Source organism: Saccopteryx bilineata, chromosome 7, assembly GCF_036850765.1.
Source record: "Saccopteryx bilineata isolate mSacBil1 chromosome 7, mSacBil1_pri_phased_curated, whole genome shotgun sequence".
In the NCBI taxonomy this organism is placed as follows: domain Eukaryota; kingdom Metazoa; phylum Chordata; class Mammalia; order Chiroptera; family Emballonuridae; genus Saccopteryx; species Saccopteryx bilineata.
Window position 1 is genome coordinate 50,083,204 of NC_089496.1, and position 26,355 is coordinate 50,109,558.

A 26,355-nucleotide genomic window follows, 5' to 3' on the forward strand; every position below is an offset into this window, starting at 1 on the left:
TGTCTCTAAATATATATTACTCAAGCTGCAAATAACTGAATTATTACTGGAAAGAATACTTAAACGTATTCATAAAAGTAACAGAAGGCAGTAGTTGTAAGCACACACAATGCAGCCAGGGTTCAAATCCCAGCTCTGCACCTGACTAGCCACATGACCTTGGGTTATTTCATGTCCTTGTGCCTCAGTTTCCTCATCTATAAAATAGTTAACCTACCTCACAGGGCTAATCCTAAGGGTTAAATGGGTTTATGACAGTAAAGAGCTTAGACTAGAGCAAGGTAAGTAATAGCTCCTATCTATGTACTTCATCAGGAAACATACAGCTCTCAGTGAAGAGAAGATCTGCAGAGGGAAAGCTTCAGACGAGTTCATTGGAAAATATTTCCTAAAACCACAAAGGCCAATAAGTTTATGTGGTACATAATATGTTATTACTGTGCCTTTCCTATATGATGACCAAGAACTAACTTTTCCTTGCAATATGTATTTATTTACTTCATTCAATTAAAAAATGTTTTCTGAGGGCAGGCATTCTTCCGGTGCCTTGCAAATGCTACCTTACCGATTCTCACATAGAAGACAGTGCCTCCTAACCCACAGAGGTCTGGTCCTTCCTAGCCAATCACTTCTTAAAAATTCTTCTATATAACTTGCACTTCAGTTAACCTGGCAAAACACTTTGCCTCTGTTACAACCCTGAAAGACCTTTGCTACAGTATATAGTTTTTTATAATGTAAAGGCAAACCAAAGAACTGGCAGTAACTCTTTCTTCTCAGGTCATTTATTCAAATTATATAAAAACTCAATGTGAACAGGTTCCACCCACGACTCAGAGGCCCGTGCAGCTTTCCTGCCCTCCAGTCTCACTTGTGACAGCCAAGGACAGCCAGACAGCCAGGGACAGGCTCTGCAGCAGGTACCGCACCTTCAACCTTTGAAGTGACAGTTATAACTAAAGGCATTTTAATGATACTGAATGATGACTTTAATAAATGCATGGAAATTCTTCTTGCAATGAGAAAAGTAGCATACTATAGATTAGCAGCTTAGCAATAATGTCATGTCCCACACTTTAACCTCCCTTACTTAAAATCTACTCTCTCAGATGTAATAAAGCTATCTGTAAGACAGATGGGCAGTCCTCAGCCAAAAGAAAAGTGCCCCCAGCGTCTCTGCTGTGCTCGTCACGGTTCCAGGCGCGCCGTCCTTGTCCCCGCCCCACCCCCCCAAGTCCGGCTCCTCTTCTGGCTACCACACGCTTTCGGCTAAGTTATCTTGTTTCAAAAAACAAAATTTTTCACATCTTTTAATCATGCATTTTCATTTCAGTCACCTCCAGTTAAATAATTAAAAGAACTTTCTCAGAATTAAGTCAGAAATATTAGCATCAAAATATCTTAGATCTACATGCAAATATATTCTCAATTGATCTAATAGCTATCTCATTTGATAAATATTTATCATGTAACTGTCATATACTCAGATGCTGAGCTAAGAGCTCAACTGAGGCACTAAAGTGAAAACGCCTCACTTCCCAGGCAAAGACAATAATGGGAGAACAGCAGATTCAAACTCATTAACTCAAATTGAAAACATAACTATACCTATGCGCATACTTCTGAACGATGCCGAGTCAGCAAGCAGTGAAAAGGAAAACTCTAAGGTTACTCTCATGGTGAAAATAGTTCACGATGTGGAGAATTCTCCAAAAACAGAGAAATTACTAGAAAAACACTTAGAAAAATTGTTAGTCTTTTAGTTTTAGAAATGTTGCTCAATTACAAAGTAAATCAGGTTGGTTGGTAAGCATCTGCAATAAAATATATTTGTCATAACATTAGTGAAGAGCCACTAACAGCATCTGATAATGAGGGTCCTTTCCCTTTATTTTATGTAAATAATACATATTGCTTATATTCCTGCCTATGAATAGCTAAATTTTTTCAAATATGCCCACCATGTTCTATTTAAGCCGCTAATATTATTTTTAGTTTGGCTGCTCATGACAGTGGTGAAATCATCCAAATGGGAAGTAAATTTTATCTATAAGTAGATACATTAGAAATGACATTGTTTATAAAACTGAGCCAAACGTTAATGATAATCTCACTATTTATATTATTCTAGTATACATTATAATAAACACAGGCTGAAATATTCTCAATGAACAGTCTTACCTTAAATATGTGCCATAAATGAAGAATAATGCCATCATCAGTCCATTCAAAATAAAAATTACAGCAACATAAAAGCAAGCAGGATCTCCCAATCCTTTAAAAAAAACAAAAAAAAACGTAGTTCTAAAAATGACTTTATGTGTCTGGCAATTTATATGAAAACATGCTGATTTTGAAAATGGTTGCCGGGTATCCAATGGCGGCCTTGGCTCCCATCCACACACAAGAGGACTGCGGGACACAGAGGAGCAGGCAGCAGGCTGTGGGCTAAGCCAGGGCTCCGAGTTCAGACTGCTTCAGCAGAGCGCAGAAGCCACACTACGTGACCGCGGAAGGCCAGAACTGCTTCAGCAGAGCGCAGAAGCCACACTACGTGACCGCGGAAGGCCAGAACTGCTTCAGCAGAGCGCAGAAGCCACACTACGTGACCGCGGAAGGCCAGAACTGCTTCAGCAGAGCGCAGAAGCCACACTACGTGACCGCGGAAGGCCGGGACTGCTTCAGCAGAGCGCAGAAGCCACACTACGTGACCGCGGAAGGCCAGAACTGCTTCAGCAGAGCGCAGAAGCCACACTACGAGACCGCGGAAGGCCGGGACTGCTTCAGCAGAGCGCAGAAGCCACACTACGTGACCGCGGAAGGCCAGAACTGCTTCAGCAGAGCGCAGAAGCCACACTACGTGACCGCGGAAGGCCAGAACTGCTTCAGCAGAGCGCAGAAGCCACACTACGAGACCGCGGAAGGCCAGGACTGCTTCAGCAGAGCGCAGAAGCCACACTACGAGACCGCGGAAAGCCAGGGCTGCTTCAGCAGAGCGCAGAAGCCACACTACGTGACCGCGGAAGGCCGGGACTGCTTCAGCAGAGCGCAGAAGCCACACTACGTGACCGCGGAAGGCCGGGACTGCTTCAGCAGAGCGCAGAAGCCACACTACGTGACCGCGGAAGGCCAGGACTGCTTCAGCAGAGCGCAGAAGCCACAATATGTGACTGCGGAAGGCCAGGGCATCAGAGGCCACACTATGTGACTGCGGAAGGCCAGGGCATCAGAGGCCACACTATGTGACTGCGGAAGGCCAGGGCATCAGAGGCCACACAGTGTCTATGGGGACTGAGCTACCTCAGGAACTGCCGCACCGCCCTCAGGGACCACGCTGTACAAAAGCCCAGACTGCATAGAGAGGGAACAGGTGTCCACTGAGCTCAGCCCCACAGTCACTCCAGCCCCGGAACCAGAACGGAAGTGCAGCAGCCCCCAGTTCATTCCAGCCTTCCCACCCGAGTCTCACTGAGGCCTCCAACGTCACGGAAACAGACCAGCCCTGCCACCCCAGCCCAAACCCCTGAGCCACCGAGTCAGACGCAGGATAAAAGGGCGGTGTTTACACCGTAAGTCTGGGGTCAGTTTATTAGGCGGCGGCAGTAACTTGACAGGACACAGGAAGAACCTGCCTTCACAGCTTTCAATTGGACTGAGTCCTTCTCCTCTGGTAACCGTCCAACAGATCTTGGTTTGAATGCCAATCAAGTCCATTATTTTGGTATAAATTCGGTACCAGCTGGCCAAGATTACCTAATTTTTAAAAAATAGAGACATAATGAGAAAAGATATTATCTTCAACAGTTTCATTCCAGTAATGTTTTAAAGATACGATAATTATCAAAATTTCTCTTCCCGTACCATTCACTTGACACCTTTAAAGTCTAGTGAGATGAGCCTCAGACTCTCCAACTCGGCTTCTGCACTGCCGGCCCTCAACCGCTCACCCACAGGCAAGGAAGAAATATCACTAGAAACTTGCAAGATTTATATTTTCAAAAGCTATAAAACTCAGCTAAAGAATATAAAAGAAGATTTGAACAATTAAAAAGATACTATGTCTTCTTGAATGGATCTAATTTTTTGAGATGTGAATTCTCCTTCAAACTAATTCATAAACATAAAACAGTACTAATCCAAGTCCCAAGTGCCTGTGTAGAACTGTTCTCTCGAAGAACGACAAGTAGGAGACGACTAAAGAGAAGGTGCGAGAAGGTGTATCACACATGAATGGATTACTCACAATGAAAACAGTATGTTACTGACACAAGAATATCTATCCAAACAGATTCAAGCAACCCTTGTGGAAGTGGTGGACTGCCAACCAGCTCCCCCTTCAGGGCTGAGGGCTCACGCCCTCGGCAGCCTGGATGGTTGGAGTTGATAGCTATCAGCTCGGTCCCTCTCTGGAAACTACCCTCTGCTAAAGCGTTAATACACTAAAGGTCGCACTCACTACCCAAGGGCAGCTACACCCCTTGATGGACTAGTTCTCAGGCCCTCACCTGGAGGGAGGACAATGCTGCAGAGCCCTCCCGGCCCCAGAGCCCCCGTGGGGCTGGCGATGGCCTCTGTTGTGGCTGCTTCACAGGCCGACCCCTCCTCCCGCCTTGTCCTCTTCCTTCTTCCCCCCCTCCGAGCACTGACCCCACGGAAGCCCCAGGCACATGCACTTCCTGCGGGAAATCTCGAACTCCAAGTCTGCTTCCTGACCTCAGCTGAGGGCAATACTAAACTCCAAGTCCAAAAACAGAAGCAAGCACAAATGTATACTAATGTTGTACCTAACAATGAAGATGGGGAGAAAATGGACCATACATCAAAGGGTTAGGTTACACAGAGGACCACTGTGCAAAAATGTACAATTAGATTCCTATCCCACACTATGCCAAAAAAAATTATTCCAGATAAATTAAAATGTAAATGCTAAAAACACAATTATTATAATTAAAGAGTATTTTTTTAAAAATAAAAATGCACTTTTTAATAAATTCATACACACAGAGAGAGCAAAAGGTTAATCAAATTAGCAAGGATTCAGGTAAGCAAGCATTTTCAAAAACACTGCTCGTGGGAATGTCGGTGAGCTGGAAAGCATTTAGCAACGTGTACCACAATCAGTAAAGTATATATATATTCTGTTGAATTAAGTAAGCTGCACATTAACGAAGTTATAATATATAAAAAAGGGATACGTGTGAAGCCTTAGTTCAAAGATGCAGCGTTAGAATATTTTAAAAGGTTGAAAACAAGCAGAATTTTCAGCGATGAACTAAATAAACAATGGTACATTGTACACGTGGCCATTAAAAAGAAAGAAGACAAAGGAAGATGGTTATAAATAGTCTCAAAAGACAAAAGGCACTTATTCAAAAAACATGTACCATGTGACCCCATTTTTCTTGCGTGATCCTATTTCTATAAAAGAAAATGGGTGCCTGGTTACAGGAAGTGCTCGGTAAGCAGGAAGACCCCTAGCCACGGTGGTTGTTTCTTGGTCTCTGTCTGCTCACTAATCAATCAGGCTAACTCATTGGCCCGGGGGCTCAGGGAAGAAACACTACTTGGCCAATGACAGGTAACAGTAACGGTGTCCCTTGCCATAATCCCTACAAGTACACCATCCAGGTAATTGTCAAATTTTCTAAACCACGCCATCATAACAGTTCCCACAAAATCAGATAAAGTCCTTCCATATTAATAATTTCTTTCATATTCCTTTCCATGAAAAGATACATTTTATTTAATGTCTTGAATCATACCTTAGATTTAGAATTAGCACTTAATACAAATAACACTTTCTTTAAAAATAAGAAAATCACAACTGAAAAGTCGCTTACCTCAGGATAAAGATTGAACCTTTTTAATGTATTAATAACAAGGGGGTATTCCGTCAGCTTGTCGTTCATAATCATCCACACTCCATTCAAAAAGGAGGGTGCTTCCACAATAGTCTTGAAGTAGGAATAATATAACCCCTGAAATAAGCATACATTACAGTTATAATAAGAAGTACAGAATTACTATACCTCACACTAGCTTTTAAAAAACTTAAAATACACTTTTTGAAAAACAAAGCAATCAACAAGTAATGGCTACAATCAATTTCACAGGTTTCTAACCACTGACAAACATAGGTTGCAAAAAAACCTATGTTTTAGCATAGCCTGTCTTAATGGAAACATTTGGGCTCAAAAGCACTTCAGAAATAGTTTCTACATTTAAAAACATAATATAATTCTGCATACTTAAGAAGACTCTCTTACCCATAGAATGTAAGTGCTAGAGAAGGCTGTCTTATGAATAGGGTGAGAGGGTTACCATGGAACTGAAATTTACCAGGAACCACAAATTCTTCCCTAGTCAAAAATGTTTCCCCTAACTGCTTATTTGTATCCTTGTTTTGTAGGTTTGATTTTGGAATCAGGTAAATAACTCAACTGAATTTTAAAATAAAAATATTTAGTCCCTAAATATAAAAAAAAAAAAAAATGTTAAAGAAATTAGCTATCAGGTTGAAAAAGGATTTCCAATAACTTTAGGACACAGTAATTTTACTGTATACTGTATAGTATATTTTACTATATATTCTAAAGTTAAACTGAAATGCAAGAAAGTCTTACATTGTTTTCAGAAATCATATTTTTATCCTACTTTTAATAATACAGTTATTCCTCAAAAGTAATTTCAAACAAGATTCTCAGGCTAACAGAAAACATACAAATGTAATATAAAATAAGTAAAAACTATGAAATCCTAAATTTGAATTTAAAAATATGAAGATACATTAATGATTTTTTTCTCATTAAAAAGTTGTTTCCTAATTCTGTTTACTAAAAACATATAAAGTAGTAGCCAGGAGTATCTCTGGCACCAAAACTGTGGTCTCTAAGTACCATTCACCACCGAAAGGAATCAGGGCTTTCTGGGAAAATGGACGATTCCAGGCCAGGAGACAGCATGTCTCACTGCGCCAGGAAAGAAGGAACTACAGATACTAACAAGGTCATGTCAGCGGACACAGAGCCAAGGGCGAAGGCTTTCGCCACCTAAAGATAGGTAAGTCTAAAAACCGTGTTAAAATCCATCAGGTCATGATACTTCTACAGAAGGAATCCCATTGGTCACCATGAGAAGGTGCTAGAGAACCAACTCATTTTTCTGAAAAGTGGTGAGTAGAAAGGGTCAGGAATTAACCCAAACAAAAGCAGTATATGGGAAGGTTCTTTATAGAAGGATTTCAGTTAATAATGCAGAAAAGGTGACAGCATAATCACCTTTTGGAAATCCTAGTGAAATCACTGAGCCAGGCTGATGGCGAGGTGCTGACAATACCTGAAGCTGTTGATCAACCTCCCACATCACAGAAAGTGAGACACTCAGAGATGCTGTGCCTCTTCCTGTGGGACAGGAAGTGGCACAGCACGACTTAGGACATATTCTCACCCAATAAAAAATCAAACCTTCAGCTGTCCAGACTTATCTCAGGGAACTCGGGCCTGTGCAGCATAATAAATAGCATGAACTACTGTTGGTAATTCTACAGGACAAGCAGCCAGGATTCTTCAAAAAATATATAGCAAGGAAAACAAAACAAAAATGGGAAGAGGGATCTACAGATGGAAAGACTTAAGAGAGAAATAAGGTACATCAACAAAATGTGATGGACACACTGTTTGACTCCGCCTTCAAACATACCTACACACTAACTGTAACAAACAGGTCACTCAAGCATATATGTATACTATGTATATGAGCGCAAAGATGAAAGGTGTCTACTCTTTCTGCTTTGGAACATCTTTGAAAACTTCTATTAGGAAAAGCTTACAATTTTTAAATACCTAAAACAGTACAATAAAATACATGAAAACCAACCATTTCAGTGCGAAAAGCCATCTCCCTTTCCAATGTTGAGAGGTGAGAGAAATGACGGTCGTTTTCAAAGAGGTGTGTTATATGACTCCTGCAGAACCAGAAGAGCAACCAAAGCAGTGCTGAGACTCACGCTAAGTAACATTTTTGAAAGCAAAAATTAAATGATCTAATCATTTGCAGATAATTATGTAATGAAATTCAAATGCAACAATACCCATATTTGTTTTTCCCCTTAGTATATCTTATATTTATACTAAACTTTCTCTCTATAAGAACATATTCAAATTAGATTTAAAATTAGAATGAACCAGAATTGTATTTTAAGCCGAGTACAATAAAATCATAAACTATAAATGTCACTGAGTTACCATTTCAGAAATGTCTAATTAATAAAATTCACATTTCTCCCTATCCAGAAGATTAAAAAAAATTAATCTTCCTCTGCACATGAACACTATACTAATGTTAAACGAAGTAGAATCTCAAATATCTAACCTCTTCAATAATAAATCTTTTTTATTAAAATGATATTATTCTGACCCTGACTTATCAATTAAACTACTTTTTCAGACTGTGTTGTATGTGATAATATCTATTCATCCTTATCATACTGAAATTATTCCCTTACAGCTATGGGAAATAGCTATGGTGAGTTGTAACCATCTGCATAAAAGAGACCACAGGAGAAAATCTTACCAGTGCAATACTGCGGCAAAGGCAGCTGGAAGAGAAAAGAAATTGAAATTACTATGTTAACATAAAGAAATGTTTTCCACTTACAGAAAGCCATTCCAAAGATACACATGGTTAGGGGTGTGTAAATGCTGGCCGGGGAGGGGTTTGGGAGAACACCACTGACTCTTCAAAAGAAGCCCCGGGGCTATGCTTAAAATACCAGTAGGTGGAATTATAAAGGAATTAAGCGTATGTCCACAATTTTCATTCACTCACTTTTCCAACAAAATATATGAAGGCCTATTATTTGCCAAAAACTGCACAAGGTTCCCTCTGATGGAACTATCGACAAACAGAACTGTGAGAGGAGCAGAACCAATGGGGAGAGGTAAGCTGGAATAAAGAAGTACATTGACTTCAGGGAACAGGACTAGGGATGGTTAAAATAGCAGTCACTTATTATATACTGGAAATACTCAAATTTCTATGATCAACTGTACAATTTTTAAAAACAAGTTTAAAATGAAATAAAGTAGGAAGAGATGAAGAGGGAAAAGGAAGAAAGCTAAAAGAGAGAAAATGAGCTAATAATAAAATCAATCTATGAGAACTGTTTAAAAACCGACAATAGGCCAAACATGGAGTCACTCATGCTAAGCTCCACATCAGCAAACCAAGACATTGCCTAACTTGATTGCAGTTTCAAACCGTCCAGGAATATGACCTTTAACCTGTCAACCTGCAGTTACCTGTCAGCACTAGTGAGGCAGCCTGCGCAAGCCCATGGCCCTTCCCCTTCGAAAGGCAAGCTTGGCTGAACCTATGCACTCTTTGCTAATAATGTCTTCTGCTCCCTTTCCACCTTTAAAAACCTTCCCTTTTCTCCAGCCCAGTGGAGCTTTCTACTCCCTGGATGGGATGCCGCCCAATTCATGAATCATTCAATAAAGCCAATTAGATCTTTAAAATTTACTCGGTCAACTTCTTTTTATTTAACAGAATCAAATCGTTCACTTTCTGTCCAAGTACAAAGAACATATTAAGATGAGTCCAGAAAATAGCATCCAATTCTCTTATATCACAAGGTTCATCTCACTGCAGGCTTCTGATTAAATAAATACTAAGGAACTGAACTATGAAAATACTCTTAGCAATGAAAACCAAACAGCTCAGATCTTTTGCCGTATTCTCAAAGAAATGTTTATATTTCTCAAAAAACACACTAGGTTCTAAAAGATCACTGAAGCCACAAATATTTAAGTAGGTTTGTCATTTGACACATTTGTGTATGCCACTTTGACCTTTGGAAATTTTGATTTTTTTTCTTGTTGAGTAACCTACCATTAGCTTTCTTTTCTGTTAAAAATTTCACCCCACCATAATAAAATGTGGGCTTTACTTTCTCAATGATCTAAACAATAATGTCCTGAATAAATCATTCTTCTTTCACAGAATGTCAATGTCACCTTTATCATAGTGAAAACTTAACATACTTTGGTAATCCCTTCGAGAATATAATTGGGATCTCACTTATAAATGAATTTGGGAAGAATCTACATGTTCACAATACAAATCCATACACTCACATCATAAACATGCTATCTACCTTCAATTATTCATCTTGTTTTTCAGCTGCCCTTGACAAAAATCCTACCAGTAGAGTCAATACATATTTAATACATAGTCAATTTGTATTTCTTACCAAGTCTTCCTGGGAATTTAACAATTTTGTTTCTGCTAATATTCACAAAATCATTTTTCCATTACACATGAGATATTGTTACTATATTTGTTTTTCAAGTGTACTTTGTAATATGTATGGTAGTTTATTTACTAAACTATTAATTCTGGGAGGTTTTTTGGTTTATCATCTTCAATTTCCCATTTTATTTTTGCTCCTATTTTATAATTTTACTGTTAGTTTCTTCTTCCCATTTGACAATAATACATTTCCAGAATACTAAATGATTCTGTAAAAGAGGGCTGTGTCTCCTGCTGACTTGAACAGCAATGCATTTCACATCACGCCTTGAAATGGGCGTTTGACCTTGCCGATTCTGGAGTGATAAATAGGACTTCCCAAGGTTCCTACCCCGCTGCTTCCTCGGATTACCACGACTACTCAAGAGAAGGCCGGAAGGCACCAAGTGGCCGTGGTGCCCACTCTACCCCTTCAGAGCACTAGCGCACACAAAGCGCAGGGTGCTTGGCATCTGAATGGCGCTCTTTCACGGTCTCTGGGCCAATTACTAATGTGCCCAATGTTCTGAATTCCTTTGTTCGTTCCCACTTAGTAGTAATGATCAGAAAGTGGCTAACATCTGAATTGTTACTGCAGGTCAGGACCCTCCAGTGCCTTACGTGAGCTAACTAGTAAACCCTCACAGCTGCCCTGTGCGGAGGCACACGCATTTCCCCAGTACACAGTACCGCTAACTAGTAAATCCTCACAGCTGCCCTGTGCAGAGGCACACGCAGTGCCCCAGTACACAGCGCCGCTAACTAGTAAATCCTCACGGCTGCCCTGTGCGGAGGCACACGCATTCCCCCAGTACACAGTGCCGCTAACTAGTAAATCCTCACGGCTGCCCTGTGCGGAGGCACACGCAGTGCCCCAGTACACAGTGCCGCTAACTAGTAAATCCGCACAGCTGCCCTGTGCGGAGGCACACACATTTCCCCGGTACACAGTGCCGATGAAAATGCGAGACCCAGAGAACTTCAGCGCCTTGAGGAGGGAAACAAAGCAGGGAAAAGAGAGAAAGGGAAGTTGCAGATGGGAACTGTGACCCAGAGCCATAATGCAGGGACACAGGGGCGGGGGAGACCAGGCCAACGCCTCCTTCCCCCCAAGTGTCTTATTCCTTCTTCCTCTTTTTTTTTATATTAAAGATAAAAAGGAAAAGTTGCAATTCATCTGTTGACATAGGCAGTATGTATTATGGCAGCTATTTTTACATAAAAATGGAGAGCTATGCTTTAATTTATTCAAAATAGAAATAAATTATATGCCGATGTCATTTGAAAATGGGAGCGCATTAGCTACTGCCTTGTGAGCACGTAATTTAGGCAGAAACATATAAAATGATAAGAACTTCTGGTGGTACCCCTGAAGAACTTTTCTTGCCTTCTTGCCTACAAGAGATTCAAATTGATTTTCTCTAAATTTATTGCAGTGATTATCAAACCCGTTTATACTCTTTCGGGAGCATCACAAAGTTGATCATCCTTTTCTTCCCATTTTAACACATGCTATATTTTGCCATTCCAAGGTACTAAGGTAAGTATAGCAAGTTTCTTTTTTTAAATCAGAAGATAAAACTAAGTTTCAAAAATTCTGAACCTATCCTGGAACAGATAGGTGTTCCAGGAAAAAAAGGTTCGCTCTGTGGTTTAATTCCAAAGATGGAATTCCACGGCCGCGAACGTGGGAAGCTCCCATGCTTTGCTGGACGCACATACATTCCCAACACTGAAAACTAAATCGGACCCTCTTTCCGCTCTCGGACTAGAGAAATTTTGTACCAGATTATTTGTCACATATCAATGTTCAGTCTATGGGACTTGAGCAGGCTCTTCACTGAATATAATTCTTCTGTTATCAGTCTTGTTTAAACAAAACAGAACGTGACTCCCTGGGGAGAAACAATTACTGAACTTAACTGTAGCACACAGCTGAGCACACAGCCAGACTCACATGTTTGCTGAATCAATGCGCACAAGTTGACATAATTAAGGGTGGAAATGAAATAATTCTCAATCATAACCATACAATAAACCAAAGTTGAATCTACTTTGATGGATACACACACATGCATGTAATAGTTGTGGTTTTTGTCCCCCCAAAATAGTGACCATTGGCTTAGTGCCAATTAGAACCCCGGTTCCTGTGCTTGGCAGCTGGGGGGCAGGGAGCAGGAGCAGGGAGCAGGGCTGTGCTCCATGGCGGGGTTCCCGTGGCCCTGGGCAGCTCTGGCTCCCCCTGATGGCTCTCCTTCCAGCCACGGCCTCTGTTCTCTCCCTCCCATCGCCCGACACGGGCAAGCCCAGTGCCCTGCCGCCCCCATGCCTGGTGCGGTGTCAGCAGCGCCACGGAGGGCAAGAACCCAGGAAGAAATCGGACAGAGGGTTCTTCCCTACTGTTCTGAGCAGTCCTCAAGGGCTCCTGAACCCCGTTCCCTGTCCGCCCAGCGCCGAGCCCCCTACCTGTCTCACCTCCTCTCCAGCCTTCTCCCCTCCCCAAGCTGCCGCCCCCAGCAGGTAACAGGGAAGTCCTGGATCCCTCGCCAGCGCCCCCGCCCCATCACTGAGAGGAGAGCCCTGAGGTCTGCATTTTTAGGACTCATCAGTTGAAAGTTCCATACACGGAGGTCCTTCTTCTCTCTTCCTCCTCCTCAAGGTGTGAGAGCAGGAACTTGCAGCCAGGATGGGCTGCTTCTCCCGGGCCCCTCTCTGCTAACCTGCAGGCCACCCTCGTCTTATGCAGCCCAATGCGTGTCTTCCTGGACACCAACACAGTTCCCACCCCTCAGTCACTTTTTCCCCTACACGTGACTTTATAGCCAGTGCATGCTTTGAAAGTCACAGAGCACCTTCAGAGGCTCTCTCATTGGATTCTTACAACGACCTTGACCTTGCGAGTAGTGAGCAAGGCCTCCCAGGGGCGCCTCCCTTCTCCAAAGGCACCCAGCTGGGCGTGGCCAGAACTGTGGGAGCCCAGGGTCCTCACTCCACACCTCGGTTTCTCTCGGCCACCCTGACAGGGCTGCTCCTCTCCTGGGCATTTGATGACATCACCTAGTAACAACATTTATTTGGAGAAATGTATTCTAAGTCCAAAATGACTTGCACATTTTAAAAATACAACTTATTTCTAAATTGAGGTTAATCCATGCTTAAAGTATTCTAAAGAGTTTTAGCCTCCCTAACACTCAAGTGACAAAATGACAAAAGTTAAGGACATCCCTTAAGTTTATTCAACAAAGTTTTCAAGTCTACCTTGACAAGTTCCATATTCAAACCCTTCCTGATATGACTAACAATTTCTTACTGGTCTCAGATGTCCATTCTGAGTTGAAAGGTCTCTTTCCAGAAGCCGGGGTACCAGTAAATCTTCACTCACCTGGGAGAATGAAGTCAACTTTTCCATGTGCAGCCCTAGCACCTGCTCCCTTGTCGAAAGAGCCCTGACCTTCCCTGGCTCACCCTACGGAGCCCACACGTGCACTGGCCTGTTCCATGACCCCCACCATACATCCTTCAGGCGGGCTGAACTGGCAACAACCCCCTGAAACGCCAAGTGCTTTAATGATGCTCTGCCTTCGCCTCTCTCTGCCTGCCCTTCTAAGCCCAGGGAATTCAAAGGCGGCATTTTGTGAAGCCTGCCCCCCAGCCCAGCGTCCCACCTTTATCACAGCCCCTGTACAGGGAGTCCCGCACACATCAGCGTCCTCTGCGGGAAAGCCAGCGCCGTGAGGCTGAGCTTGTGCTGACTCCACCTCAGTGTCTGCAGCTCCGGCACTGCGCCTGGCACCGCACCGGGCTGAACTGGCAAGTGCCCGTCACCACGTAGGAGAAATCACAGAATGCGCTCAAATAAAAACCTAAACACCTCAAGACAGTATCTAAGCGTGCTAAACTCCCCATGACATGAAGATAAATATACAGGATAATATTAATACATCAAGAGGAATATTTCCAGTCTACAGTGCCTGGAATAAAACAAAGCCCAGTGTCTGTGTAGTGACACTCTCTGGGACCCGGCCAGGGGGCCAGAAGGGCACCACGAGCTCAGTGCCTTCCTTCGCCCCAGACCTGGATTTGTGTCTGAGTAACTAGTGCCCTAACCTCAGCGAGTATCTGAAGGCCTACTGGTTGCACAGTGCACTGTCCCAGAAACCCTGAACAACATTAAAGAAATAGTAGTGAATATTGTGCCCTTAAACTTAAAGTTTTAGAGATAAGATTGATTGACTGGTATGTGAGAGGAGGGGAGATAGTGAGGCAGACTCCCACATGTGCCCCAACCAGGATACAACCCAGCGACCCCTTCTGGGGCCAATGCTGGTTTACCGAGATATTTTTAGTGCCTGAGGCTGTCGCACTTGAATGGAGCTATCCTCAGCACCTGAGTCATGCTCAAACTAATTGAGCCACTGGCTGCAGGAGGGGAAGAAGGAGAGAAGAGGGAGAGGAAGGAGAAGCAGATGGTCGCTTCTCTTGTGTGCCCTGACTGGGACTCAAACCCGGAAGTCCAATGGGCCAGGCCGACGCTCTATCCAGTGAGCCAATCAGCCATGGTGAGATAAGGTTTAGATCCATAAATTAACCAGAGAATACATCAGGCACTCAAGCAAATGGCACAAAGTCTGTGGACTGTAAGAAATCTGAGAAAGCAAATTGGCAGCAACCTTCTCAGGGCAGGGCTTATTAAAGCGGGGTGGGGGAGGGCGGCTCATGGGACGATGACAACCTCGGTGGGGTTTAAGGCGAGCAGCCAGAAAAGAAGACGGCTATAAAGACGCTGGAGGTTGACTTGCATCCAACCTGACTAAAATAATTCTCACCACGAGTACTGACGGTAGAGAATACTCATGGCAATGACCACAGGGTGATGATAGTTATTGAGGGCCCACTCACTCTGCACAGGGCTGGGCGGAAGTAGGTTCACACTTATGAATAAAAGCGTGTGTGTCAGTTTATTCTGTATTATTATTTACTGAGTTACTTTTGTTTGTACCACAACGGTAAGCCTACTATCGCCCACACCTGTGCACAGTGCGCCAGGCTCTCAGAGAGCCCTGGGCCCCAGGTAGCTTGGGGCCCAGCGCCACCCAGGCCCCGAGAACGGAAGGACCGCAGTCCTGCAGCCAAAAGGACGCCCTGACGTGCTGACGCGCTGACGTGCTGGAGGAAACTCCACGGAAACACGCGGAAACTCAAGGACCAAGGTTTAAGGTGAGTATTTATTGATAAAAACGGAGCATAGAAAGTGTGTATCACCACCCCCCACAGAACATAATCAAGCATCTAAACAAAGAAATACATACATTTTCATATTTTAAAGTATATATACACATATTTTAAAATAGGCAATATCTATCAGTAATTACCCAATATATGGGTTTTTAAAGAACTACATTCTAACTTCCTTTAAAAATCTTATCCTGACATAAGGTAAGCACAAATATAAATATTTCTAAATCAAACAGTAACCTACATTAGTAACATTCTAACTTCCTTTAAAAATCTTATCCTGACAGAACATAAGCACAAATATTTCTAAATCAAACAGTACCCTACATTAGTAATTTTCATAAAGTAACTTCCTCCTTATTAACAAAAATGCATATCAGTGTTTTGAGAGCAAATCGCTAGATAAAATATACACCCAAAGTAATGGCTTAGCTCAATAAATGTTTCTGAGTAAGCACAGAAACTGCCAAGTTCTCATAAACCAGCTGGGACAGTGTATGTGCAGGCTGTGTCTCCTCACCAGAGGAAACACACACGCCATATACACGGAGGCCCACAGGATTCAGCAAGAGATCTGAACAAGTTCTCTGACCGATGAACCACTCCAATTTCAAGATGGTGGATTCTCCCCAAATTGCAAACTGCCTTTCTTACCCTTTAAATGATTAAGAAAACTGTGATACTGTTTTTACCGTTCTATCCTATTTTTATACTGATGTCAACCAACTAACACAATCAAAAACAACTTAGAATTTAACAGTTTTCAAAAGAAATAGTTATGCAAAGACAAAATGGAGACTGATAGGTGAACCATACGACGTAAATCAGTGAGTCCCCAGATGAGAAGCCAGCTAAGTAGAGCTCTCTCGAAGAGCCACCAGATCTTGGAACACAGGAGGTCACCGTCCCATTGATGTGTTTCTGACAGCTGCCTGAGACCACAGATCTGAAGCCTACACCCTGACAGACGTGCCAGCACCTGAACTTCAATCCCAACTTCCCCAGCGAACTCACTAATGATGGTGGGCCAGCCACCTGGCCTACTTTAGCTTCCTCCCCTGTGAAATTGCAGGAGGTAACCTTTTAAGTCCTAGACTTTTATGAAATTTCCATGGAGATCAAAGACGAAAAAAGGGTGAGAAATAAGGTCTTAAAAAATTGTTAAACATAGTGGAAACACACACAGCAGCACTATGCCAGTTATATAAGCAGTTTATGATTAGTATTAAAACATGGGGAAAAATTCTGAGATTTGACAATTCCAACCCTGAAAGACAGCATTACAAAAAGCAGTGATTACTGCTAGGAAGTCAATAGGAAAACGTAGCGCAGAACACTAACATTTAGGCAAATGAGTTAGTATAAGATATGAATAAAGCCTCACTCTTCTCAATTATAACAATCCTCTCAAATTTAAAAATCTGTCAAATGGCAGGTTCTCAAAAGGAACTGGTCAAGTGATTTACACACGTTTCAGATCTAGCTGGTGACACTGCAGAAAAAACCACTGGCATCCTCGGTCAGGACAAGGACGCACACTGGAGCCTCTCTGCACAGGGCTGTGGTGACCACGCTGCTAGGTGGCTTTAGGCGACCCCTGTGTTTTGGTCGTTCGACCCCCGCTGGGGTCGCGACCCACAGGTTGAGAACCGCTGATCTAAAGCTCTTCAGAACCATGCATTCATCTTCACTTGGTACAGATGAAGATGCTATTATCAATTCCCATGAATTTAAGACCACGGATTTGTGGGTGACCCCCTATTTAATGTCTATTTGACATTACTACTTGGATATCTCACAAATGTCTCAAAGGTAAACTGCCCAACATATGACAGAATTCTTGATCTCTCTTTCAAACCTGTCCCCCACCCCGACCCCTCCGTGGCTCCCATCAGGAACCGGGTGTGTGCCCATGTCGTGCTGGTGGCCCACCAGCCTCTCTTCTGCCAACATGCTACCCCTACCCACCTTTAACCATGCTGTCCACTACGTCCACAATGCCCTCTTCCTCTTCTGCTGGGTCTCAGCTGAAGCCTAGCTCCCAGAAGCCTTCTTGACCTTATTTAATGTGGAAATTTCCTGGGGGGTTTTCTATCTCTGCCAGTTTCTTCCCTCCACTGCACTTCCTGCAATGTGCAATTACTTTTATTTATTTGCCCCCCCACCCTGCCTCATGAGAATGAAAGGTTCATGGAGGCAAGAGCTACCGGTACCTTGTTCTCCAACAAACAGTTCTGGCAAGTAGGTGGTCAACAACACTTGGTGAATGTGACTGAAGCTACAGTTATTTTACATATATTGTTTTATGTCTTCCTTGCCACAACCAGGTGAAGCATTTATTATCACCATTTTAAGATGAAGCAACTAAGAGTAACAAATATTAAGAGACCTACATCTTTAAGCGCAGACAGAGGATCGGATCGAGATGCAGGTTGGTCCTGAGATGCCTGGGCAGCTTCCAGCTCACCAGCTCCCTCCCACCTGCCCCGGTTCTCAACATCCAGACTCAACCCGTGCCTCTTGGAAGCTGCATGTCTACCCCAGGATATTGGGTTCCAGGGTCTCTTAAGTAACGGATGATAAATTATTGTAAACATGGTGATTTCACCTCCCAAGGGACATCTGCCAGTATCTGGAAGTATTTTCGATGCCACAACTGGGGAGGGACTACTGGCATCTCACATGTAGAGGCCAAGGATGCCGCTACACATCCTGCAATTCACAGGACAGCACCCCAAAGAAAGAATTCATCGACCCGAAGTCCCGGTGCTGAGGTTGCAAAGCCACGACAGTCAAGAGCCCGCTGAGAGCAGGTGCCATCAGCCGGGAGAACCAGGCCGCTGATGGACATGAGGCAAGTCGGGCACACGTGAGGGATGAGCAGTAGTTTTTATCATCTATATTTTCCACACTTGGTTACATTTCTTTGTTTTAAGATTTTTTTTTATTTATTGATATTACAATGAGAGGGCGGGGAGCAAGAAGTATCAATAAGCAGTTCATTAATTGCCTGTCACACGTGCCTTCACCGGGCAAGCCCAGGGTTTCCAATCGGCAACCTCAGCATTCAGGTGGAGGCTTTATCCACTGCGCCACCACAGGCCAGTCAGGTTCCTTTCTTACGATGTTTGTTCTGTAAATGGCATCTTACACTAAGGTCTTTCCCCAATGACAAGCTTTGTTTGCATGCTTAACATGTAACCTCTCCCCTTCTGTGAAGGGAAACATCCTCTTCCTTACTTCTTGACCCACCGAGTCCATGGGCTATCCTCATGTCCTGCTGTGACGAGGGACATGGGTACAGAGACTGTCACTCTTCCCCCAACTCTAAATAAATAACAGCCACATCAAATGATAAATGGCAACTCAGAGCCCATTTTGGAAAAACAATAGACATTAGAGACATTTTCACAAACTGGACCGTGTCTCCACTTAAAAGGGGGAGGAGATTTACTTAGTTCCCGAGGGTCACAGCTCAGGGATGACAGTCTGCTTCTAAGGAGAGGCAGGGCATCAGCCTGGAAAACGCCGGGTGCTCCCTCCATCCCACCCGGGTGCTCCCTCCATCCCACCCGGATGCTCCCTCCATCCCACCTGACAAAGCTCCAGAGGAAGCCGGCCGCCCTTCCCCTTCGGGTCCGGAGCTGGCAGCACCCTCCTGTGTTCACAGGGCCTGGTTTCTTCAGGGTCCTTTGTGGATTCCTTAAGCCTGTTCACACTTCTGAAAACAGCCCTTTTATTAAATGTTTCCTGACAGGGCACTGACCTGCGGAAATAGACAAGTGCCTGCATATATGTACTGGGGTGCATTTTCAGGAGTGTGAGCAGATTTTAATGCAAACTGGACTGTTTCCTTGGGTTGTGGTCAAAGAAGTTTGAGAAACATTGTCACGGTTCTTCTGACTATACCACGGCAACCCCTGGATGATACAAGGAGCTACTGGGTTCAGACGTCTAAAAAAAATTTCAAGAACCCTTCTTTACAATGGCTAGCATTAAATAAATTGAAAATCATGTCCCCAAATAAGAAAAACACATGTTTATGACGATGGGGTTTTTTTTTTGTTTTTTTTTATTTATTGATTTTTTAATTGATTTTTAGAGAGAGGGGAGAGAGAGAGAAGGGGGAGGAGCAGGAAGCATCAACTCCCATATGTGCCTTGACCAGGCAAGCCCAGGGTTTCAAACCGGCAACCTCAGTGTTCCAGGTCGACGCTTTATCCCACTGCGCCACCACAGGTCAGGCCCTATGACGATGGGTTTTAAGCAACGTTTAACACTGCCCAACAGTGGGAAGGCCCCTCGGTAGCAACACTGCCTTCGTAGCAAGGCCCCATAATAAAGGCTCGCTGCGGTCAGCCCCACCTCACACGCTCTGGGAGGGGGAATAAGAAAATGAGGCAACTTTCAAAACTGTCTACATTCTGCTCCTCTTTGCAAGATCCAAGGGTAAACGGCTAGAGAAAGAACCAGACATTCCAGGCCCAATCATTCTCCAGAACCATCTCTCAAGCTGTCCTGTGGCCATATGTACATGGTTAGCCAGGACAGAGTCTCTAAACCTTGGTCTGGTCATCAAACCTTCACTCCTCTGGTGGCCAGTGGCCAACATGCACCCAAGAACAGTTCCTTCACCGTGCCTCCTTCCAACGGCCAGAGGGAGTAAGTCAAGCAAAGTGCCACATTGTTATATTAATACAAAACTGTGTTTAGGTATGGGCATTACTAAATCCAAATATAATCCATCCAATATAAAAAAGATTTGAAGGAACTGCTATGATAAGAAAACAGGTACAAAATAAAATGGCAATGGAGATTATTCTCTGACTTGTTAATGTGACCTCCTTGAAGAAGCGACCCCATTCCTATTCCACTACAAAGTTGTTCATGTTCATACTGGCCACTCAAGAAAAATGCAACTTCATTCTGTCGCAGGAATGCAGGTACAAATACTGATCGACTTTCGACCTATGCAACTTATGACCATTCGACTTTACGACCACAATCGCTAGCCACCGTGGCTCCGCGTCTGGCAGCGCAAGCATTGCCCAGCTGGGCGTAGGACAGTGCGGACCAGCTTCCGGCAGCACTACCATCTCCACGTGCACCATTTCAACTGTTATCCCAGACTCAGTACAGCAATTTGTGTTTTGTGTCTTGGATATTTTTCATCAAACCCCTCCCAAGATGTCTACCAAGAGGAAATTGTCTTTTTGCAAATATTAAACCCGTTGTACTGGTAATGCAGTGTTTTACTTAAATCTGACGAATGTAAAAATAAGAAACAAAATGGTGTACAGATGATACAAATGGCATAAAATGAACAAAGAAAATTATGATATATAACAATAATGAAAGAAAATTATGATAAAATATGACTTAAAGATTTTTATAACATCATTTCACAGTACTGTACATATAGCCTACTCAACTTAAGACCAAATCGTGTTACAACTGGTTTGTCTGAACCAATAGTGGTTGTTAAGTCGAGCACTAGCTGTATTCTGCATGTGCCTTTGTAACAGTAACTAAAACCTGTTAAATGCTTTAGAAGCGAAGTGTCTTTCCATATACTGCCCACCCTTTAGCCCCTGCTGCTCAGGACATACCAGGGAAAGGTTCACAAAGGAAGTAACTTGAAATTCACATGGAACTTCACCACTGAAGGGAATGTGGAGCCTCTTATCTGCTGTACTACGCTGCCTCCCCAAGGTGAGCTTCCCTAACCTGCACACCAGCAAGGATGGTCAGGCTCCCGACTGAAAACAGGAGGGATGAACAGTACTGGAATTCTGATTGTTTCTAGGCTTGACTGTACAATAGGAATAAAAAGTACCCCAGTAACAGTATCAACCTTTCTGAGCCCATTAACTAACACACATACACACACAGTGATGACTCTGGGTTTTTATGATTGAGTGGCTTCTAGTGGCAGCTGTATCTTGAAGGGGAAGTTGATTTGCTGTGTTCTATTTCTCAGCCTATATTGAACTGCAAATTCTTTGGGGTCACTCAGGGGAATCTGAAGGGCCAATAGTTAAATAATTCAGTAGCCAAAGTGCATCCATGGCATTATATAAGAATAGCAGTGTTAGGGAATTTTACCGGCTGACTTAGGAAAATTAGGCCTGTTATCCAAACTGCTCCGCGTCGCCTTATCGGAATGCATATCCGGAAACAAAGGAAACCTGACGTCGGCCCAGAACCTGTGACTGTTTCAACTTTAATTTGTTCAGCGCCTCCTTACACCTCATCCTTTCTGTGCGTGGAAGCGGGAGGGCAGGGAAGTCTTTCACACCAAACGTCCCCAGGTCAGCAGAGAGGGTTAACGCTCGGGAGCACAGGACACCCTGGAAAGTGACTTGCCGAAGGGAATCACAAATAAAGTGCCACCAGCGGTAGTTGCGGCCAAGGAGAAAAAAGCACGCTAAAATTCAATGATGAGTTGAGCAACTTTTTAGGACAGGGAACGTGCTGTTTGCTTTGGGCTCCACGGATCGCTCGTAACCCAGAGCAAAAGCACCCTCCCGGGCAAGGACCGAGATAAGGACAAGGCGGCCGGTGCGCGCCAATCAGCAGCACCCCAGTCTCGTTAGCGCAGACCTGCTAGTTCGCGGCCAGGCCGGGCAGCTGTTGATCTCGGGGCCATGTTTTAAAAAGCAGAGACCGGGAGCGGGTGGGAAGGGAGCGAGACGGCCGGAGCCGCGGGCAGGCGGAGGAGACGGGAGGCGGAGATCAGGGAGTCCCGGGAAAAGTCAGAGAGGGCGGCAAAGTGGCGGGGGCCGGGGGCGGGGCCGGGTGGCGGGGAAGCGGGAGAGGCGCGGGGGACGGGGGCCCGCGGCGCAAAGTTCCGCGTGCGGCGGCGGCGCCCGCGCGCCGGGGCTGCTCACCCAGCAGGAGCGTGGTCCAGGTCCGGCCGCGCCCCGCGCGCCGCAGGCCCAGCGCTCCGCGCAGCCCGGCCGCCAGGCGCCCCCCGAGGCCACCCCCGGAGGGCGGCGCGGCGGGCTCGGCGCGGGGCCCCTTCTTGCCCGCGGCGCCCTTGCGTCCGGGGGACGGCGGCGCGCGCTCGGGCCCGGGCTCCCCGGCGCCGGCGTCCCGCGCCGCCCTCCGCGGCGACTGCGAGGCGCGAGGCGCTCTGGGGGCCGCCTCCCGGTGCTTGTTCCGCGGCTGCAGGACCATCTTGGCATAGTCGCGCCCGTTGGCTGCGCGCGCCCGGACGGCGGCCGGGGCGCCGCTCACTCTCGGCGGAGGGCGGGCCAGTCCCTCCCCGCGGGCCGGGAGGCGGGGAGAGCTGCAAGGCCGGGCGGCGGCTGCCTGCCTGGCGCGGCGGCCGGGAGGCGGCGCCGGACTCGCGAGCCCGCCGCCGTTGCAGCCGCTCCGGTTGTCACGGCGACCGCGGAACGCCGGGGGGCGGGGGCGGGGACACCCTGAGAGCGGCCCCGCCCCCGCCGCCCCTCCGCGCCAGACGCGCGTTCCCGGCCGCCCAGCGCGCACGCGCGGACTTCGGGCGCGGGCGGGAGCCAACCTCGTTACCTCCCCGCGACCCTGGTCAAGCTCGGCATTCGGGCGGAACTCGGCCGGGCCGAGGGTGCAGCCGCCCGTCTCTCTAGGAGTGGCGAGAAGTCAGGGTCCCCTGGGGCGGGGGCCGCTGGTCGAAGTTTTGACCCGCTTAGGGCTGCGCGCGGAGCCCTGCGGAGCCCGCGTGGCTCAGGAGGCGCGGAGCGGGGTGGCTGGACCCCGGAGAGGCTCTCGGAATGACCACGCGGGGGCGCTGTGCGTGCGCTCTGCAGCCTCCGTGCCCGCGCTGGAAGGCGGGCGGATCAAGTCGAGCCCTGTCCCATAATCACTCCGCTACATCTACTACCCCACGTGTGGCCTCGCAACTTACAAGGCTGCGGCGTGCAGCCCCCTGGTTGATTCTTGCGACGGACGGTGCCGCCCAACTTTGCAAAGCCAAATTCTCAGCTTCACATGCTGTAACCTTGTGACTTACAGGAAAGCAGAACTTGATTTGCTGATAAAATAAAAAACTTCGGTCGATAACGTGTTTTCTTTCACTTAGCCTCGGAATGCATGAATAAAGGGAGACTGGGAAAATCGGAGGGATCCCAGTTATCCCAGGTCCCCTTCACCCTCGCATTCTTTGCGCAAAGTCTTGCAGCCTTTTGGATAACAACTGCGAAGTTCCAGTCCTTGCTCTGAAAAGTTCTCCTTAAGTCCTGGTTTTGTCATCCAAGCCACATCGCTCTGATTTATCTATTAATGCATCGTACTTACAGTCTTCCTGGGCCTTTGGCTCCCCACTCTTAAATTTCTCCGACCACGGATTATTAAGGAAGTTGACAACTGACATTTGCTATTACGCCCTTTAAAAGGACAATGGATTCTTTGTTAAAGGAATTTATTTTGCCATACTAATTAATAATTCTTCATACTGTACATTTTGTGAATTTGGATTTTCAGATGTATTTATTGGAGCAGGGAACAACTATTTTTAGACACTTTTACAAAAAAGATTGGAAGTGATATTACATAATGCTTACATTCTAAAACAATGTGTCAGATGAATCCAGTGTTACCCTGTTGGGTTAATTTTGAATTTATTACCCATTAGATGAAAAGAAGCCTAATTAAATGGCTATTAAAGGTAATGCTGTATAAATAATTTGTTGGCTGATTTAATGCTTAGGAAAAAAAACATATAAAAATAAGTTTAATATTTGAAATATTGACTCACTTATCTGTCTCCTTTACATGGTGGGCATGGATTTAGGAACTACCTCCTTGGTACCATTGTAACTTTATCATACAACACTTACTTGATGAATGAAGGAGTGATTGAATGAATGAAGTCAGGTGATAGCAGAAACAATGATTCATCAGGCTGTGTGTTCTGTAGTACACTTGAAAGTCACTTAGTTCTAACCCTCTTCTTGCATGGGCTTGAATTTCTAGAGGACAAAGAATCCTTCTCACTCAATATCATACTGTCCCCCAGAGCCTTCCCCAGAGCCTTCCCCAGAGCCGGACCTTAGCAGCTTGTTGAACTGAGCTGAAAGAGTAACACCTATGTTGAAGACACTGCCAGTGGGTTTTTCTCAGACCCACCAGTGCTGACAAGTCCCCTTCTTTGCTTGGCTACTGTTGGGCAGATAAAATATATTATGCTCACTTTGTTAAAGATGGTGCTGCCCACGTGGAAGCCCATCTCCCATGTGATGATATTAGTTGCCCTTATGCTTGGAAAGGGCGTAATTATATTAATGTGTGTTGGGGGCGGGCTGTGGGCAGGCAGGATCCTTGTAGCCTGGGGCTTGGTTTTGGGACTAAGCCTTTCCCACCGTTTTTGATGTGGAGTGGTGCACTCTCATGAGGAATCCCATTATGCCTCAGATGAGTGACTTTGTATCAGAGACTTCCTTGTTTTTATATTGGATTAAAGGTTTTGGTTTGGCAGGCCGGGAGCTTGCTCTCCCTCTGTTCCTGAGATTAGCATTAGAGAGGAGAGGGCAGAGAGGAGAGAAGAGAGAGGCCATGTGGAGGAGGCCAGGAGAAGCAGCCAAGATGGTGGAGTGCTTAAGGAGAAGCCAGTTTGTGCAGAGTTTGTGCAGGGAGAAGGAAGGAGATGGGGAACAGAGGTGAATAAGGCTGGTGAGCTAGAAACCTTTGATTCTAGGAAACTCGGATAAGTCAGTAGCTTTGTGAGCACTGAATAAGTGGGTTTTGGAGCCCAGTGTGTTTTTACTTGCCCGCCGGGTGCAAGCTAGGGTTAAAGCTAATGGCCCACCAGTTATTGGCTCTGTTGTTTCATTACCATCTGTCTGAATCTAATGTGAACCTGCATGGGCCAGGTGGCTGTGATGGTGGCTGTGGCTACTGGCTTTACAGCTACTAAGCAGAGAATCCCAAAGTAGATCAGTGTAGGGTATCAGTTTAAAAACATGGTAACTTTTGTCCCAAGTTTGTCTTTGTTCTGACACGTAACAGCCCTGTGACCTTGACCAAGTTACTAGACTTTTTTGAGTCTTGGTTTCCTCATCCTTAAAGTGAGGATATTAAAAACATCTACATGGGAGATTTGTAAAGAAAATAAGATCATGTATGTATCTAACAATTACTTCCATGGAAGTAACTCTTCAATAAACGTTCAAAGCAGGGGATGCTATATAAAGGAAATGGCAGGTCCCTGGTCCTCCCGAGCCTGAGGCTGACAGTCCAGGACAGTCCAGGACTGTGGGAGGCAGTGGGGAGGAGTGCAGAGGAGCGGGGACCACCGGGTCATCTCTGGACCAGTCCCGCTGGGCTTCATGGCTCTCTGCCCTCTGAGCTGTGGATCCTGCCCTGGAGTTCCCTGCCCCCCCAGGTGTGCTTTACAAATGATGCCCACTTGGGGGTCCTTAAGCCTAGATAAAATAGTAGGCAATGCCTCTTGCCCTCCTTCCACTGGCCCCCTCCAAAAGGAGGAGGATCTTTCACACACAGGGCGGGTGGTGGGCAGAATCTAGGACTCTCGTGGAAGATTATATGTCAGATTTCATTTTGTCTCTGAACCGGGAGCTCTACCAGAGCAGCAACGCAGTTTCTTCGTAGCGGCATCCTTAGGCCAGTGTCTGCCACACAGTGGTGGATGTTGGGAAAAAGAAAAAGGGATAGAAACTGAAAGCTGAACATAAACGCTGTGTTAGGCACTGTGGGCAGGTGGGCCTATGAACTGACTCAAGGTCAGAATGAATATAGATTAAGCATTGCAGTCACTGACCACCTTTAATCCACCCTTCTTTCCAGAGGCTCCAGGTGTACCAGGAAGGTGTTTCTTTATGTGACACTGGA

The 26,355-nt window shown here is 45.3% G+C and overlaps 1 protein-coding gene across 1 annotated transcript in view; it reads right to left on the reverse strand.

The window, feature by feature from the left end:
* Positions 1–22,906, reverse strand: part of DPY19L1 (dpy-19 like C-mannosyltransferase 1) — a 73,411-nt gene extending 50,505 nt beyond the window's left edge. Inside the window, exons 1-6 of the mRNA XM_066238717.1 lie at positions 22,416–22,906; positions 8,572–8,596; positions 7,876–7,963; positions 5,841–5,978; positions 3,633–3,753; positions 2,182–2,275 (exon numbers count right to left, since the gene is read on the reverse strand). Of these exons, the coding sequence (XP_066094814.1) occupies positions 2,182–2,275; positions 3,633–3,753; positions 5,841–5,978; positions 7,876–7,963; positions 8,572–8,596; positions 22,416–22,704 (755 nt within the window). The 5' untranslated portion in view covers positions 22,705–22,906. The remainder of the gene's footprint in view (positions 1–2,181; positions 2,276–3,632; positions 3,754–5,840; positions 5,979–7,875; positions 7,964–8,571; positions 8,597–22,415) is intronic.
* Positions 22,907–26,355: the final 3,449 nt, after the last annotated feature.